We start from the raw sequence: 14,751 nt of genomic DNA, 5'->3' as shown, positions 1-14,751 counted from the left end.
ATTTTAGTGCTATGATAAGCCTCCTAAGACTTTTTCAGAAGTGTCATATTTACAATCACCATGCCTTCACTGTTTTCCGTTCAGTGTAAAACAACCTATGCAATGGTTAAAAAGATGATCAAATATCGAAAGGTTGGAGCCGATAGGCATCATGAGCCTTGTGTAGGCGAAGGCTCATATAGGCCTCAAGCTTCAGGCTTCTGGTGTCAGCCTATGGACCAATACAATTGGAATTAGAAAGCATTTGAAAATCCGTTTGTATGCAGACGTCTTCTTCCTTGTGCCTAAAATAACGAAAACGGTTCAAAAAAATACAAAATGAAAATTTATGAATGTATGCAACCCTGACCTTTGACCTTTTGATGTAAATAAAACAATGAACTCTTACCTTTTGATTAGTGAACCAATTCAGTGACCCGATATGCAAATTATTACAATTTCAGGTCAAAAAGATGAAAATTGGTGATTTTACACAACCATGACCTTTGACCTTTTGATCTAAAAAAAACAAAACAATCGGCTTGTAGCTTTTGATTGGTAAACCAATTCAGTGACCTAATATGTCATTTGGATGAAAATTTATGATTTTATGTGATGCTGATCTTTCACCTTTTGACCTTTCAACAAAATTCTTAATTTGCCTTTTCTGTATTATAATAAAGCTTTGGTGAAAATTTGATGACAAAAGCTCAAATGGTAAGAAAGGTTACAGCCAGAACGCACGCACGCACACACACACACACACACACACACACACACACACACACACACACACACACACACACACACACACACACACACACACACACACACACACACAATTAATTGTACAGTATCGGTTGTTCCTAAACTTAAATAATTTAAAGGATTGTTGTAAATGATGTTAATTTCACAACATCCCATATTCAACTTTATTTAAATTGTAAACCTCAAACATAGTTTCTCCACCTAAATCGAGGACTTTAACCCGTAAGCAATTGACTAGTTTCCCGACTGCACGGATCATCAGCTGGGCACCGTTCTTCCTCGAGGTTTCGATCCTTTCAGCCCAGGACCTCTCCAAACGGCGGATCCACAACCTCGAACATGGATCCACATCAATAGATGGTACATCAGTAGATCCACAACCTTAGTTGCCTCCAGGCAGTCAGTTAACCCATCAATGCAACACACACACACACACACACACACACACACACACACACACACACACACACACACACACACACACACACACACACACACACACACACACACACGAGTGATTCCAAAACCCTGTCTCCTGCTGTGCTGTGGACGGGCTAATTATCCGAGCTATATAACCATGATGTATATATGCACATAAGCAGTTCGCATGTTTGTGCTTCATGTACGTAACCTGGGTTGTTTTTATTTTCGGGAGCGATTGAGGCACCTGTCTGTTTATACCGATACACCGCCCAAACAAAGAGGGATGTGTCTGAAGAATGTTGTGTGCTTGGAACAAGATCGCCCGTAAGGCGGGTACTCTGCTATGATAATGATACATACTGATACGAATGATGATTGTTCATAGTGATAATGGCACAATGATGATGATGATAATCCCCTCTGGTGAGGGTAGCGACAACAGTTGTTATAGCATAAATGGAAATCTGTTGTGTACCTATAGTTCATGCACTTGCTTGGATGTAACATTAATGTTATTGTGCAATGTTTCATAATTAGAAAAAAAAAAGAAAGGCAAAGACCACTGACTTTTATGCAGAGCAGACATTTGTGAACTATGGCTTGTTATCCTGACTGTGCTATGTAATTTCCTGTAGTGAAGCAGTACATTTAGAAAAGATTTAATTGTAAAAGTAAACCTGAGAGAGAGACCCTGGAATGCTTGGCAGAGTTGTTCGAATAGAGAGATCTTTGGAGGGAAATCGATATCATATCGGGAAGAAACAAACAAAAAACAGTGATGATGATGCTCGGAGCAATTGGGGAGATTGTGTAGCAGCTCGGTCCAATTTAACCACGTGTGATGGTAGAACAGCGAACAACAAAGCTCCAGTCACTCCGCTCACTGTATAAGAGAGAACGGAAGAAAATTGAGGAATCCAAGGGCAGTGGGATTGCTGAGATTATGTGAAAGTTCTCTGTGTGCTGAATCGATCTAATCTCCCTTTGGAAAGACCAGGCCGCTTGAGAAATACTATAAATAACAAATACAACGGACTCCAACCTCGTATCATATTGCAGGTTGGAACTCGACACAAAGAGGGTTGCATTCTTCATGTATTTGTCCAGGAAGATGTTTGGGGGAAAGAACCTTGCCATCGTTAAAACAATTTTTTTAGCTGGCCTCATTTGCTGCAGCAATTCGTTACAACGATCGACACAAACAATAGCACAACGATAAATGATTCTGCAGTAATGAACAATTCAACGGATTCATCAATAAAGGCTCGAGCTACCCCACAAACTCCCATCAGAGGCATTGCAACAACAATTACTAATGTTACAGAAACGGTGAAACGCCTGTTTTGTTGAATTTCCCTCGAGGCATAAGGTTATTCCCTCTGGGCATTCTTATGCCTATATCATTTGCTATTCCCAGAGAAACAGCCTGCTCAGAAGTAAAAGAAAAAAAAAGAAAAAGAAAATCCGTTCCATTCGTTCATCCCAGACTTGGTGTCCATTGTGGTTTCACACGTTGCTTCATCTTACTATAATTCACCAAATGTCCGTCCGTCTGTTCGAGGGTACCGCAAAAACGGCTCAACTGATCGCAACGATATTTTGGGTGGGTATTCCTGGGACCCCTGGAAGTAAAATAGGCTATATTGTTTTTCCAAATTTTCCAGTTTTTCCAAACGCTATGGAATAATATTTACCGATATGAACAGTGATGTGGCTTTTGTTGAAATTCTACGTACCAGGAGAGAGTAGATCGACTCCTGACGAACTCTTCCTATATAAACGTGCGGCTCCGAAGTAACACGGCAGCGTGTGCAAAGCGACTGAGAAACAGGTGTAGCGGCCGCTTCCATGTTAGATTCGGCGCGCACTCTTCACACATAAACGTGCGACTGAGAAAGACGTGTAGCAGCCGCTTCCTTTTTGCAGAATTCAATCTTTTTTTCAAAATGGGCGCCATGTACTGTTTAGATTTTGATGATTTGTGTGTGATATGATTCAACGGATGTTTATATGAATCGTTTAAAATTAAATATAAAAAAAAGCCTTCAATTTCTGATATTTTGCCTTTTCATTTGGGCCTCTCAATTGAAGCCCCGCCCATAGGGCTGGTACCGTTGCTAGTTGCTCAAATTGCAAGTTGTGTCTGTGACTGAGGTACAGATTATAGCCATTGATTAGTGTCCAATATGTTCACGGTGTCCTGGCATGTAACAAGTCTGCCCCTTACATAAACAGAGTCTCTTGTGGAGGGCATGTGCTCTTTCATTGGTGGTGTTTGTCTTTTCAGCGGAAATGCTATTGGTCTCTTGTAGACCTGCACTCGCTGTACCAGAATCCCGAGTGCATTCTCCACTACTCCTTCTTCAGGAGACTTTGTGTATTACTAAGGTTGTTATTTGGGTATAGTTTCCTTGCTGGGGGAGGGGAGAGGGTCTCATCAGCCCCTTGTGAATGTCGGATTGGAACGTGATGACGAGGCAGACCATCGCTGCCTGGGATGCACAGGCTAGTGTCTTATAGGCAAGCGGCATACACGTTTCACTTTCTGAAAACACAATCGTGCAAAATGTGGCCTTTGCAACATCCGTGTACATGACGGCGAGAAGCACAATGCTGTAGGTGTGCTGTTTGATCTGATCGAGTGAGAGTCCGAAGAACGATGTGCTTGCCGTCCATCACCCCAATCCATCGTGAGACATTCCACCAGTCGTCAAATTTTACTGCCATCAAACCATTGCTCCTTGGAGTTTGGCAACTGCAACATAAACCGTGCATTGACTTGTACAAATAAGTACAACCTCTGCAGCTTGTTTACGTCTATTTCACAAGTCGGATCCCTGCATGGGTTAAGCTTCTCTGCACGTTTGAAGGTGCAGTCAAGAAACCAGCAGCACATCAGAAGGCAAGCATCCCGCCAAAGGAATCGCGGCAAGTGCAAAACGTGATAAACTGCTGCCTGCCCAGCCTCGCAGTGGGCAGTCAAAATCCAATGCGACCATCCACCAATGCAAGACTAATGTGGTGCATTTGCACAAAGTGTTGTGGTGTGACTAAGTCGACTGTAAAATAACCAAGTGAAAAGAAAATGGCCCAAATACTAAATGTTCTGTATGCTGGAGGCCCATGTTGTAGGTCCACAGTTGGCAACCGCTAACGTTTCCAGCCCTAAATGCCGTTCACCAGGATGCATCCTATGCTTCAGTGACCACTGATCATTCTGGATATTTTTTGTAGTTGATTGCTATTGTTGGGAGTGTGGGGGTGAGGGAGAGGGTTGTGTTAACTTGACCATACATAAACATAAATGGTTTTAAAATCAGTTTGGAAACCAATTCAGTGACCTAATATGTAAATTCTTAAAATTTCAGGTCAATCAGATGGAAATTAACGATTTTATGTGACGTTGACCTTTGACCAAATTATTAATTTTCCTTCTCCATATTCTCATAATAAAACTTTGTTGAAAATTTGATGGCAAAACTCAAATGGTAAATTTAAATTTCAGGTCAATCGGATGAAAAGTGACGATTTTATGTGACGTTTACCTTTGACCTTTTGACCAAATTATTCATTTGCCTTCTCCAAATTCTCATAACTAGCAACGGTACCCGCCCTACGGGCGGGGCTTCAATTGGAAAGCCCAAATGAAAAGACAAAATATCAGAAATTGAAGGCTTTTTTTTTCTTTTCTTGTTTTAAACGATTTATATAAACATCCGTTAAATCATATCACACGCAAATCAAAATCTAAACAGTATTTGTAGAATTTCAATAAAAGCCACATCACTGTTCATATCGGTAAATATTATTCCATTGTGTTTGGAAAAACTGGAAAATTTGAAAAATTGGGAAAAAATTGGAAAAACAATATAGCCTATTTTACTCCAGGGGGTCCCAGGATTAACCACCCAAAATTTTGTTGCAATCGGTTCAGCCGTTTTTGCGGTACCTGGGAACAGACGGAGAATGAATGATCGTTTTAAGGCCATTTTCCCCGCTAAAGCGGGGGTTAGCCTTGCGGGCCCCATGACAATCATGGTTCCCTGTTTGAGGCAATGTTTTTTATCACCGCCACGACGGAGACGACGGAGACATAGACGGAGACATTTGGTGAATTATAGTAAGATAAAGCTTTGTTGAAAATCTGATGAGAAAACTCGAATGGTAAATTAAAATTTCAGGTCGATCGGATGAAAAGTGACAATTTTATGTGATGTTGACCTTTGACCTTTTGACCAAATTATTACTTTGCCTTCTCTAAATTCTCATGATAAAGCTTTGTTGAAAATCTCATGACAAAACTGGGATGGTAAATTTAAATTTCAGGTCGATCGGATGAAAAGTGACGATTTTATGTGACGTTGACCTTTGACCTTTTGACCAAATTATTCATTGCCTTCTCCATATTCTCATAATAAAGCTTTGTAGAAAATTTGATGACTGATAAGCAAAGCATTCTGAGAAATTTGGTTGCACAACTGAGAGTTCAGGTGTGGATCTAACTTTACCCTCTAGCTCTGAGTCACTTCAATTCTGGACCTTCTCTCTTTCAGCGTGGCACTCAGGGAATCCTCAAGTACTTGAGAAGCAGGATTGAAGGCAAGCAGCTCCCTACTAAAGCACAAATATGTATATATTGTTTGGGATATTTTGTTTATTTTTTGGTGTGTATGCGTGCAGAGCCGAAGGACGCATCTGGCATTGGAGAAGGAGCAGGCCTTGCGCTGCTTAGCGAGCCTCATCTTGATAGACACTTCATTACCACCCTGAAAACCCTCATGTTTAGGTGAGCATTTAACTGCAGAACCTGCCAGATGCTTTCTGTGCTGGCTGGTCTTCAAACCTTTAACATATTGATGGTTTTTGCTTGAAATTATGATAATTTGTCTTTTACTTTGATATTCTGCAATTTTATGGGGAGGGGGGGGGGGGATATTTGTTTACATCTGGGCGAGTAAAACAGTCATGTTCTACATTGTCGGCCTACATGCCACTCGGACATTATGTTATGTTATGTTACTATGTACATTATGTTACTATGTACATCTAGACTGGAGCATGGTCTGGAGGCAGATTTCCAAAGTTCCTTTCACCTGCCATCCCGATGTTTGTTTGATATACACAAGCCTGCATGTCAAAAAATTAAAACGCACAAAACATTGCTTGTTCCAGCAACAAGCAAGCAGCAGAAGTTTCCGATGAAGTTTTTGATGCAGCAGCTAAAGCGACCATCACAACAGCGAACTTCAGTCGGAACATGCTCACGGAGATACCATCAAGGTAAAACACAAGAAATATGTCATGCACAGTACGATACTTGCAAAATCCCTGAAATAACTTGTTGACCTTTAGCCTATGTTGACCTCCAAAATAATTGGTGGTTGAATTCAGTGATCTGATATAAAAATCCTCTTCAAATTTCAAATCAACCAGATGAAAATTGATAATTTTAGAAATTTCACCTAAATTGTTGACCTTTTTTTTTCTTTTTTTTTGTATACAGAATCGAGGCTCGTGAAAGAGCTAACATTTATTTAACAAACAAATCAACTAGACAAACAAAATATATAAAAAGAGGGAGCGGAAGACAAGATGGGGAGAGAAGGGGAAGCACACAAACACAACATTTGAGAGCAGGGAGATGTGTGGGGGGGAGAGGGCTTGGGGGGAGGAGGCGTAGGAAGGGGGGTGGGGGGGGGGGTGGGAGAAGTATAACACACAAGGACACCAAGGACTTCCAGGACAGAGGTTGGTATTTCAAAAAAGTGGATTTGAGGTGAAATTAGCGGGGATAGAAAAGATCAAGGTTTTGGATGGGGGAGGATAAGAGATGGTGGTGAACAGCTGTTTTAAAGACCTGGAGAGAGGAGTGGGATTGAAGAGAGTGATGTAGTTTGTTCCAGAGGCGGGAGAAAAGAGGAATGAAGGAGTGAAGGTGAGCAGAGAGTCTTGATTTTGGCAGTTTAACCATAAGAGGGTTGCAGGCAGATCTTGTGCGACCTGTAGGAATATTTGCGGGACAGAGCCCAGAGAGAGCTGGGGGGGCAAGGCCAGAGAGGAGTCGGTAGAAGACGGAAAGACCACCAACCTGCCTGCGGTGAGTGAGTAAAAGGCCCTTGGAGTTGGCTTCATCGCGGGAGATTCCAATGATTCTGAACGCTTTGGTAAACCTTTGGCCGTTGTTGACCTTTGGCCTATGTTGACCTTTGGCCTATGTTGACCTTTGGCATATGTTGGCCTAAAAAATATTGGTTGAATTCAATAATCAAGTATGCAAATACTCTTGAAATTTCAAGTCAATCAGATGAAAATTGAGGATTTTAGAAATTTGACAAAGTTGACTTTTGGCATTTGTTGACCTTTTGATCTCAAAATCAATAGGCTTCTTCCTTATGACCAACTCTACCATTTGAAGTTTTGTAAAGATCGGTTTAAAATTGTGACCTGTAGGCAATTGATAGACAAACAGACAGAATAACGCACAAGACCAAACAATATAGTTGAAAAATCTTCCATTTTCACAAGTTATAAAATGTTTCTTTTCACTGCCGATTCTACTATTCTATAAACACAGTTGACCCGAAGCAGAGGTCCTTCTTTGCTAACCCAATGAGTGTTTTGTCGTCTGATGCAGGATCGCAGAGTTGAAAGATTCTGTGATTGATGTGAACTTTGGTTTCAACAAGATTGACAATCTTTCACCAGCTTTCACCAGCCTTGTCTTGCTCACGCACGTGGACCTGCGGTCAGTGGAGCACGTTGCACAAAACGCGTATTGTAATTGCTGCACGATGATAAGTGTGTTCACGCTCACTCACCGCCACCCAAACGTCCCTCCATGGCCGCCCTCTAAACGTCCCTGCATGGCCGCCCTATAAACGTCACTGCATGGCCGCCCTCCAAACGTCCCTCCATGGCCGCCCTATAAACGTCCCTCCATGGCCGTCCTCTAAATGTCCCTGCATGGCCGCCCTATAAACGTCCCTCCGTGACTGCCCTCTAAACGTACCTCCATGGCCGCCATCTAAACGTCCCTGCATGGCCGCCCTCTAAACGTCCCTGCATGGCCACCCTCTAAACGTCCCTGCATGGCCGCCCTATAAACGTCCCTCCATGGCCGCCCTCCAAACGTCCCTCCATCGCCGCCCTCTAAACGTCCCTGCATGGCCACCCTATAAACGTCCCTCCATGGCCTCCCTATAAACGTCCCTGCATGGCCGCCCTATAAACGTCCCTCCATGGCCTCCCTATAAACGTCCCTGCATGGCCGCCCTATAAACGTCCCTCCATGGCCGCCCTATAAACGTCCCTCCATGGCCGCCCTATAAACGTCCCTGCATGGCCGCCCTATAAACGTCCCTCCATGGCCGCCCTATAAACGTCCCTCCATGGCCGCCCTATAAACGTCCCTCCATGGCCGCCCTATAAACGTCCCTCCATGGCCGCCCTATAAACGTCCCTCCATGGCCGCCCTATAAACGTCCCTCCATGGCCGCCCTATAAACGTCCCTCCATGGCCTCCCTATAAACGTCCCTGCATGGCCGCCCTATAAACGTCCCTGCATGGCCGCCCTATAAACGTCCCTGCATGGCCGCCCTATAAACGTCCCTGCATGGCCGCCCTATAAACGTCCCTCCATGGCCGCCCTCTAAACGTCCCTCCATGGCCGCCCTATAAACGTCCCTCCATGGCCGCCCTCTAAACGTCCCTCCATGGCCGCCCTCTAAACGTCCCTGCATGGCCGCCCTATAAACGTCCCTCCATGGCCGCCTTCTAAACGTCCCTGCATGGCCGCCCTATAAACGTCCCTCCATGGCCGCCCTCTAAACGTCCCTGCATGGCCGCCCTATAAACGTCCCTGCATGGCCGCCCTCTAAACGTCCTCTAAACTGATTCACGTTCTGGATGATGTATCAATCGATCCGAGTTGAACTTGTTGCTCGGCTTTGTATCCACTCCTGTGGAGCTCTGGAGTTTGGGTTGAATAATTTATGAACACAGGTGATTGTGAATTCCCTTTCTTTCGATGACCCTCACTCCTTGGTGTTCTTGACCATACATTTTGCATCCATAACGAGAGTGCGTGCATCCCTTACCTCGTGCAGTCTTGACGAAAATGACGTGGGAAGGGTCTTTTTAGCTCTTGCTTTGCGTTTCCGAGCCCGATCTATATTTCCTATTAGCCTCAGCTTTGGCTGAATCTCGACATTCCCCAACGCTGAGCACCAGCAGCAAATTTGATTGGTTGAGAGGGTGTAAAATGGTGTAATATTTTGTCCAAGTACTGCTAAACTCGAGGTTTTCGGAAGTGACAACAAGGGGATTTGTGTTCTAGTGTCTAAGTATGTAATTCAATTGAAATAAAATAAAGATTTTGAAGGTTGTAGAAAAAACAAACCATTGAATCGCAAGTTTACCGCAAGTATACCCAGTGTCTTTTACACCACCCGATCTAACACACAACTCGGGACGAGGTTCCATACAATTCGCCAAATTCAAAGCTAAAGTGCTGCTCGGTGGTGTTATGGTCGTGTTTTTTTATACAGTAAAATACATTTGTTGTTGTAAATGTTATACAGCATTTGTACGTCGTATAAATAATTTCCAATAATTATATTGTTTGCTAACCAAATAAAAACGTTTACCTGGTCACCTTTCTTACGAGTACCTGCATAACTGTGCCCTTGTGTTCAGCAACAACCGGTTGAGTTCCTTGCCGAGTGAGATGGAGGCGTTGGTTTGTTTGCAATGCATCACCATCTCTTTCAACAGGTACGATCCTGGTCCCGACCTCTCCGCTTTAACATGCATACTCGTACATCGGCTTGCATAACTAAAACGTGGACCTGCCACGCCACAAGGAAAGTCTTTTGCATTTATGTCGTTATTTTGCCACCTTGAACAGGGCTTGCCTGTTTCCAAGATGAGGGATAAGCACAAAAAACCCACGTGACCACTTGCATGACCTTAAGACCCACTCATTTCATGTAAGGGTCATGTGCTTCGTGAGAGTCTTTACCTTTCACGCTTGGAGTGTGTACAATTGCTCTACCTCATTCTGAATCGCTACAAAGTGGAATCCAACTAATTTTTATTTTTTATTACCTTCGCAAAAGCGGAAGGTTATGTTTTGATCGCTGTGTATTTATTTGTATGTCTGTGTGTGTGTATGTTAATCGCATAACTCAAAAAGTATTCAACCGAATTGCATGAAATTTGGTGGGATGATTGGTTATTATACGGGACACATTTGATTAGATTTTGGGAAACAGATTTGCTCAAATTCTGACTATTTTTAACTCGATCGTATTTCACTCAAAGTTATGAGCGACTGAAGAAGAAGATGTCCATCCAGGACGTCATCACTATAACGCGATCTCCCGCGATCATTTCAACCTCAAAAAAAATTATAATTGCAGATTTGACAATAGATGAGGCATATTAACAAACGAATGAAACAGATTTGCTCAAATTCTGACTATTTTTAACTCGATCGTATTTCACTCAAAGTTATGCGCGACTGAAGAAGAAGATGTCCATCCAGGACGTCATCACTATAACGCAATCTCCCGCGATCATTTCAACCTCAAAAAAAATTATAATTGCAGATTTGTCAAGAGATGAGGCATATTAACAAACGAATGAAACAGATTTGCTCAAATTCTGATTTTTAAAAATCGATCGCATTTCACATAAAGTTTCACATCGCATACACTCCCATGCCAAGTACAGAACAGTAGCTGCGGCGAAGGTATGCGCTCTACCGAGTGCCCGGATTCTAGTTTTTTATTTTTTTGTATACAAGATCGAGGTTCGTGTAAGAGCTAACATTAATCACACAAAAAAACTGACACATAAAACATATGATAAAGGGAGTGGGAGACAAGATTGTGAGAGAGAGGGAAGCACACAAGTACAACATTTGAGAGCAGGGACATCGGGAGATCTGTGGGAGGGAGAGGGCTTGGGCTGGAGGAGGCATGGGAAAGGGGAGGCGGGGGATGGTGGGAGAGGTATAAAACACATGGACACTGCTTGAACTTCCAGGAAACAAGTTGGTCTTTCAAAAAAACTATCTGTGGTGAGTTAACGGGGGTAGAAAAGATCAAGGTTTTGGATGGGGGAAGATAAGATGGTGGTGAACAGCTGTTTTAAAGACCTGGAGGGAGGAGAGGGATTGAAGAGAGTGAGGGAGTTTGTTCCAGAGGTGGGAGAAAAGAGGAGTGAAGGTGAGCAGAGAGCCTACATTTTCGCAGTTTAACCATAAGAGGGTTGCTGGCAGATCTTGTGAGACCTGTAGGAATATTTGGGGGACAGAGCACAGAGAGAGCTGGGGGAGCAAGGCCAGAGAGGAGTCGGTAGAAGACAGAAAGACCACCAACCTGCCTGCGGTGAGTGAGTGAAAGGCCCTCGGAGTTAGCTTCATCGCAGGAGATTCCATGTGAGTGAGCGAGTTATAGTAGCATGGATTTTCCCGTCAGATCCGGTCCACAACCTTGGTTGTGGGACCAATCGAACCATCCGTGGCACATGCTAATTGGCCCACACAGCGTGACAGTTGATAACTTCAGGCGCACGCCCATTGGCTGCCAAGCCAGGAAAATTCCGTGTTGAACAGTTGATGATGGGTGGCCTCGTTTGTCACCCTTGTGACCTTTAGCCCACTTTGCCATCACTGTTATGGGCTGCGCTGATTGGCTACTCAGAATGGAAAAGTACCTGAAGACAGATGTGACGGGAAAATTCAGAAATGTCGCGAGGTGTGGAGGGGAGGCGTTGGGGCTTAGACACAGACACATTGGGCCGGGGGAGATGACGACTTTCTATACACTTGCTCGATGCATTTTATCTCTCTTGGGAATTACATCACACTTCCTCTAATGTGCACCATGAAAAAACTATTCTAATCTATCTCCCATTTCCTCCCCTAAACCAGATCTGTAACAATATATGGTGTAAGGAAGTTTGATGCAGGAGGAGCTCGGCCATTAGGCCCATCTTGCCTATGTGTTTCTGCAAAGATCCATGTACCATTCTATCCCAAGTACTTCTCGGAACCTATTCCAATTCCAGTTTAAACCTATCTACCGTTTGTGCCACCACTACCTTTCCAGGGAGACCATTGCATGCTCACATTACCTTCCCTTCCTTAATACCGTCACAACTTTCCCCTTCGTAATCTCAGGCCTCTCGTCCCAGCACTGTCTATTTTGCTGAACAACTCTTCCAAACTTATTTTATATACACCCTTCATCATACTAAACATCTCTATCAGATTTCCTCGCAAAGAATAATGGTTTGACGCACAATAGACACCCATAAGTCTGGGTGAGTCCGACTACCTGTTGTTTTTAACCGTTAATTAAAATAGGCAAATTTTATGCATTTCAAGATTTAATTCAAAACGCCGCAAATGATGGCCATGCATTTGAAGCTCGCCTGGGATCTGCACCATGTACAGTATGTTTGATTCACCAGCGAGCGTTCATTAGCGGTGCGCACAATGTGTTCACTACGAGTAATCACTGAGTATCCGCACAGACGAATCGCCTCGGTGGCAATTAGAGCAAGAGTTGATGGGGTCTTGGCCAAAAACTTATCTCAGCCCCTTCCACTCCCTCTCCTCCGTTCCTCCTCCCCACAATAAAAGAGAAGATGCTAAAAGCTCGACTTGAGTAAACTAGGCATCAAGTAGCAGGGGCCTACGCACATTCAGAATAAGACCACCACCTTTCAGGAAAAGACTAACATAGGTAAGCCATTGGTAGAGAAAGAGGAGGGGGGGGGGGGTTGAAGGAGTGTGAGGATGACCCAGTATGGTGTCTCGCCTGGGAGGGGATATTTTGTTTGGGTTAGTGTTACGAATTCCGGGGCATTTCTTATTAATGTATATTCTATTAAAGGTTGTTGTGATTAAAGGGTCAGGAGCCCTTCTGGAAAAAACGAGACCGGAAACGGGATCGTGAAGAAGAGGAGGAGGAGGAGAAGAGAGGGCGGCCATCTTAAGCTTCGAGAGCTCCGACGCGAGCGGAGGCGATCGTTACCTACTTTGGAACGGAGTTGGAAAAGCCCGTCTGGCGAGAGGAGTTACCTGCGCGGGGTGATTGATTGCCGGTTACGTGTCAAGGTGCCGTGTGGTCCTGGAAGGAACCAAGAGCCCGGCGCTGTTCGCCTCAACGCCTACGAGGGCATGTACCTTGGGCCTGGCGCGCGAAAGAGATTGGAAGGAGACGGTGGAGAGTTGAGACTGCAGCTCGAGACCGAGCCGCCGAACGTGAAGGACAAGGGAACCGTGCCTCTGTGAACCGAAGTCCGCGCGTCAGGAGAGCACCGGATTACTGCGGAACCTGCGAAGTCGGGTATCCTCGCTGAGGTTGTCGAGTATCCTCACTCCCAGCCCCGGATGGGAATCGGACCTAGATTCCCCGATCGCTGGATCGACTCGACGTCACCTGGGAGGCGTGCAGGAATCGGACATTGCTTCCCCGATCGCTGGATCGACTCGACGTCACCTGGGAGGCGTGCAGAGATATTGGGGGCAAGGGCCGTGAGTGTTGCCAACACTGTTGTGGGTTAAGGTGGCGCCACCTATACTATAGATAAGGATTGTATGGAAGTGCTGTAAACGCATTGTGATTCCTGTGCGGGATTTGGGAATATATTGGGGTTTGTTCGTAACCCTTGGTGTGGACTCATTATTGATTGACTTATTTTCACCCAAGGACCATACATCTTTCTGCCGGGGCTCCCCTCGAGGTTGACCCCGTAACAGAATTGGGGGCTCGTCCAAATTACAATTTGCGGATTCGCAATTGGGTCTACGTCCGGGATCTATAAAATTTTCTAAATTTTAGTCCGGGAAAGAATTCCCAAGAGTGGGAACTTTTCCAACTTCCCAAAATTGTTTTGCTCTGCCGACAAAACAACAACAACAAAAAAAACAAAAAAACAATAGCAATAATAGTAATACTGTTGCTTTTCTTTGTTGGAAATTTCTGGGGTGAAGGTTAACAGGTGTTACCAGTAGTCACCATGGCGTTTGTGGCACAGAACTTTGCGGTAACCCCTAGTGAGGCACAGTTCCGAGCATTACTAAAATCGGACCTCTTGAAATTGGCCAAACATTTTAACTTGGAGGTCCGAACTAATTTGAGGAAGGCAGAGTTGCAGACCACGGTGATAGTCTATGGTGGGATTAGGAACATGGGACAAGTTAGCCTGGGAGTGGCTACCCGAAGAACCAGAAGACGTTGAGCTCCGGAAACTGGAGTTGCAATTACGGAGCCAGGAACGGATCAAAGAAGAAGAAAGGAAAGCAGAAAAGGAAAGAGCAGAAGAAGAAAGGAAAGCAGTAAAGGAAAGAGCAGAAGAAGAAAGGAAAGCAGAAAAGGAAAGAGCAGAAGAAGAAAGGAAAGAGCAGAAGAAGAAAGGAGAGTGGAACGAGAACTCCAGGAAAGGTTAGAAAGGATGAAAACAGAGGAAAGGAAAGCAGAAGAGAGGAGAGAAGAGAAACAAGCAGAGGAGAGGAGAGCTGCAAGGGAACTCGAAGCAGAGGAAAGAAAAGCGGAAAGGGAATTAAA

General features: G+C 44.3%; 1 protein-coding gene across 1 annotated transcript in view; it reads left to right on the top strand.

The window, feature by feature from the left end:
- LRRC40 (leucine rich repeat containing 40) overlaps window positions 1-14,751 on the top strand; it is a 103,027-nt gene that overhangs the window by 74,245 nt on the left and 14,031 nt on the right. Inside the window, exons 9-13 of the mRNA XM_068118284.2 lie at window positions 5,724-5,769; window positions 5,851-5,956; window positions 6,343-6,450; window positions 7,805-7,915; window positions 9,866-9,943. Of these exons, the coding sequence (XP_067974385.1) occupies window positions 5,724-5,769; window positions 5,851-5,956; window positions 6,343-6,450; window positions 7,805-7,915; window positions 9,866-9,943 (449 nt within the window). The remainder of the gene's footprint in view (window positions 1-5,723; window positions 5,770-5,850; window positions 5,957-6,342; window positions 6,451-7,804; window positions 7,916-9,865; window positions 9,944-14,751) is intronic.

This window comes from Myxine glutinosa, chromosome 1 (assembly GCF_964187855.1).
Source record: "Myxine glutinosa chromosome 1, kmMyxGlut1.1, whole genome shotgun sequence".
NCBI classification, from domain to species: domain Eukaryota; kingdom Metazoa; phylum Chordata; class Myxini; order Myxiniformes; family Myxinidae; genus Myxine; species Myxine glutinosa.
This window is presented reverse-complemented; position numbering and strand designations above follow the sequence as displayed.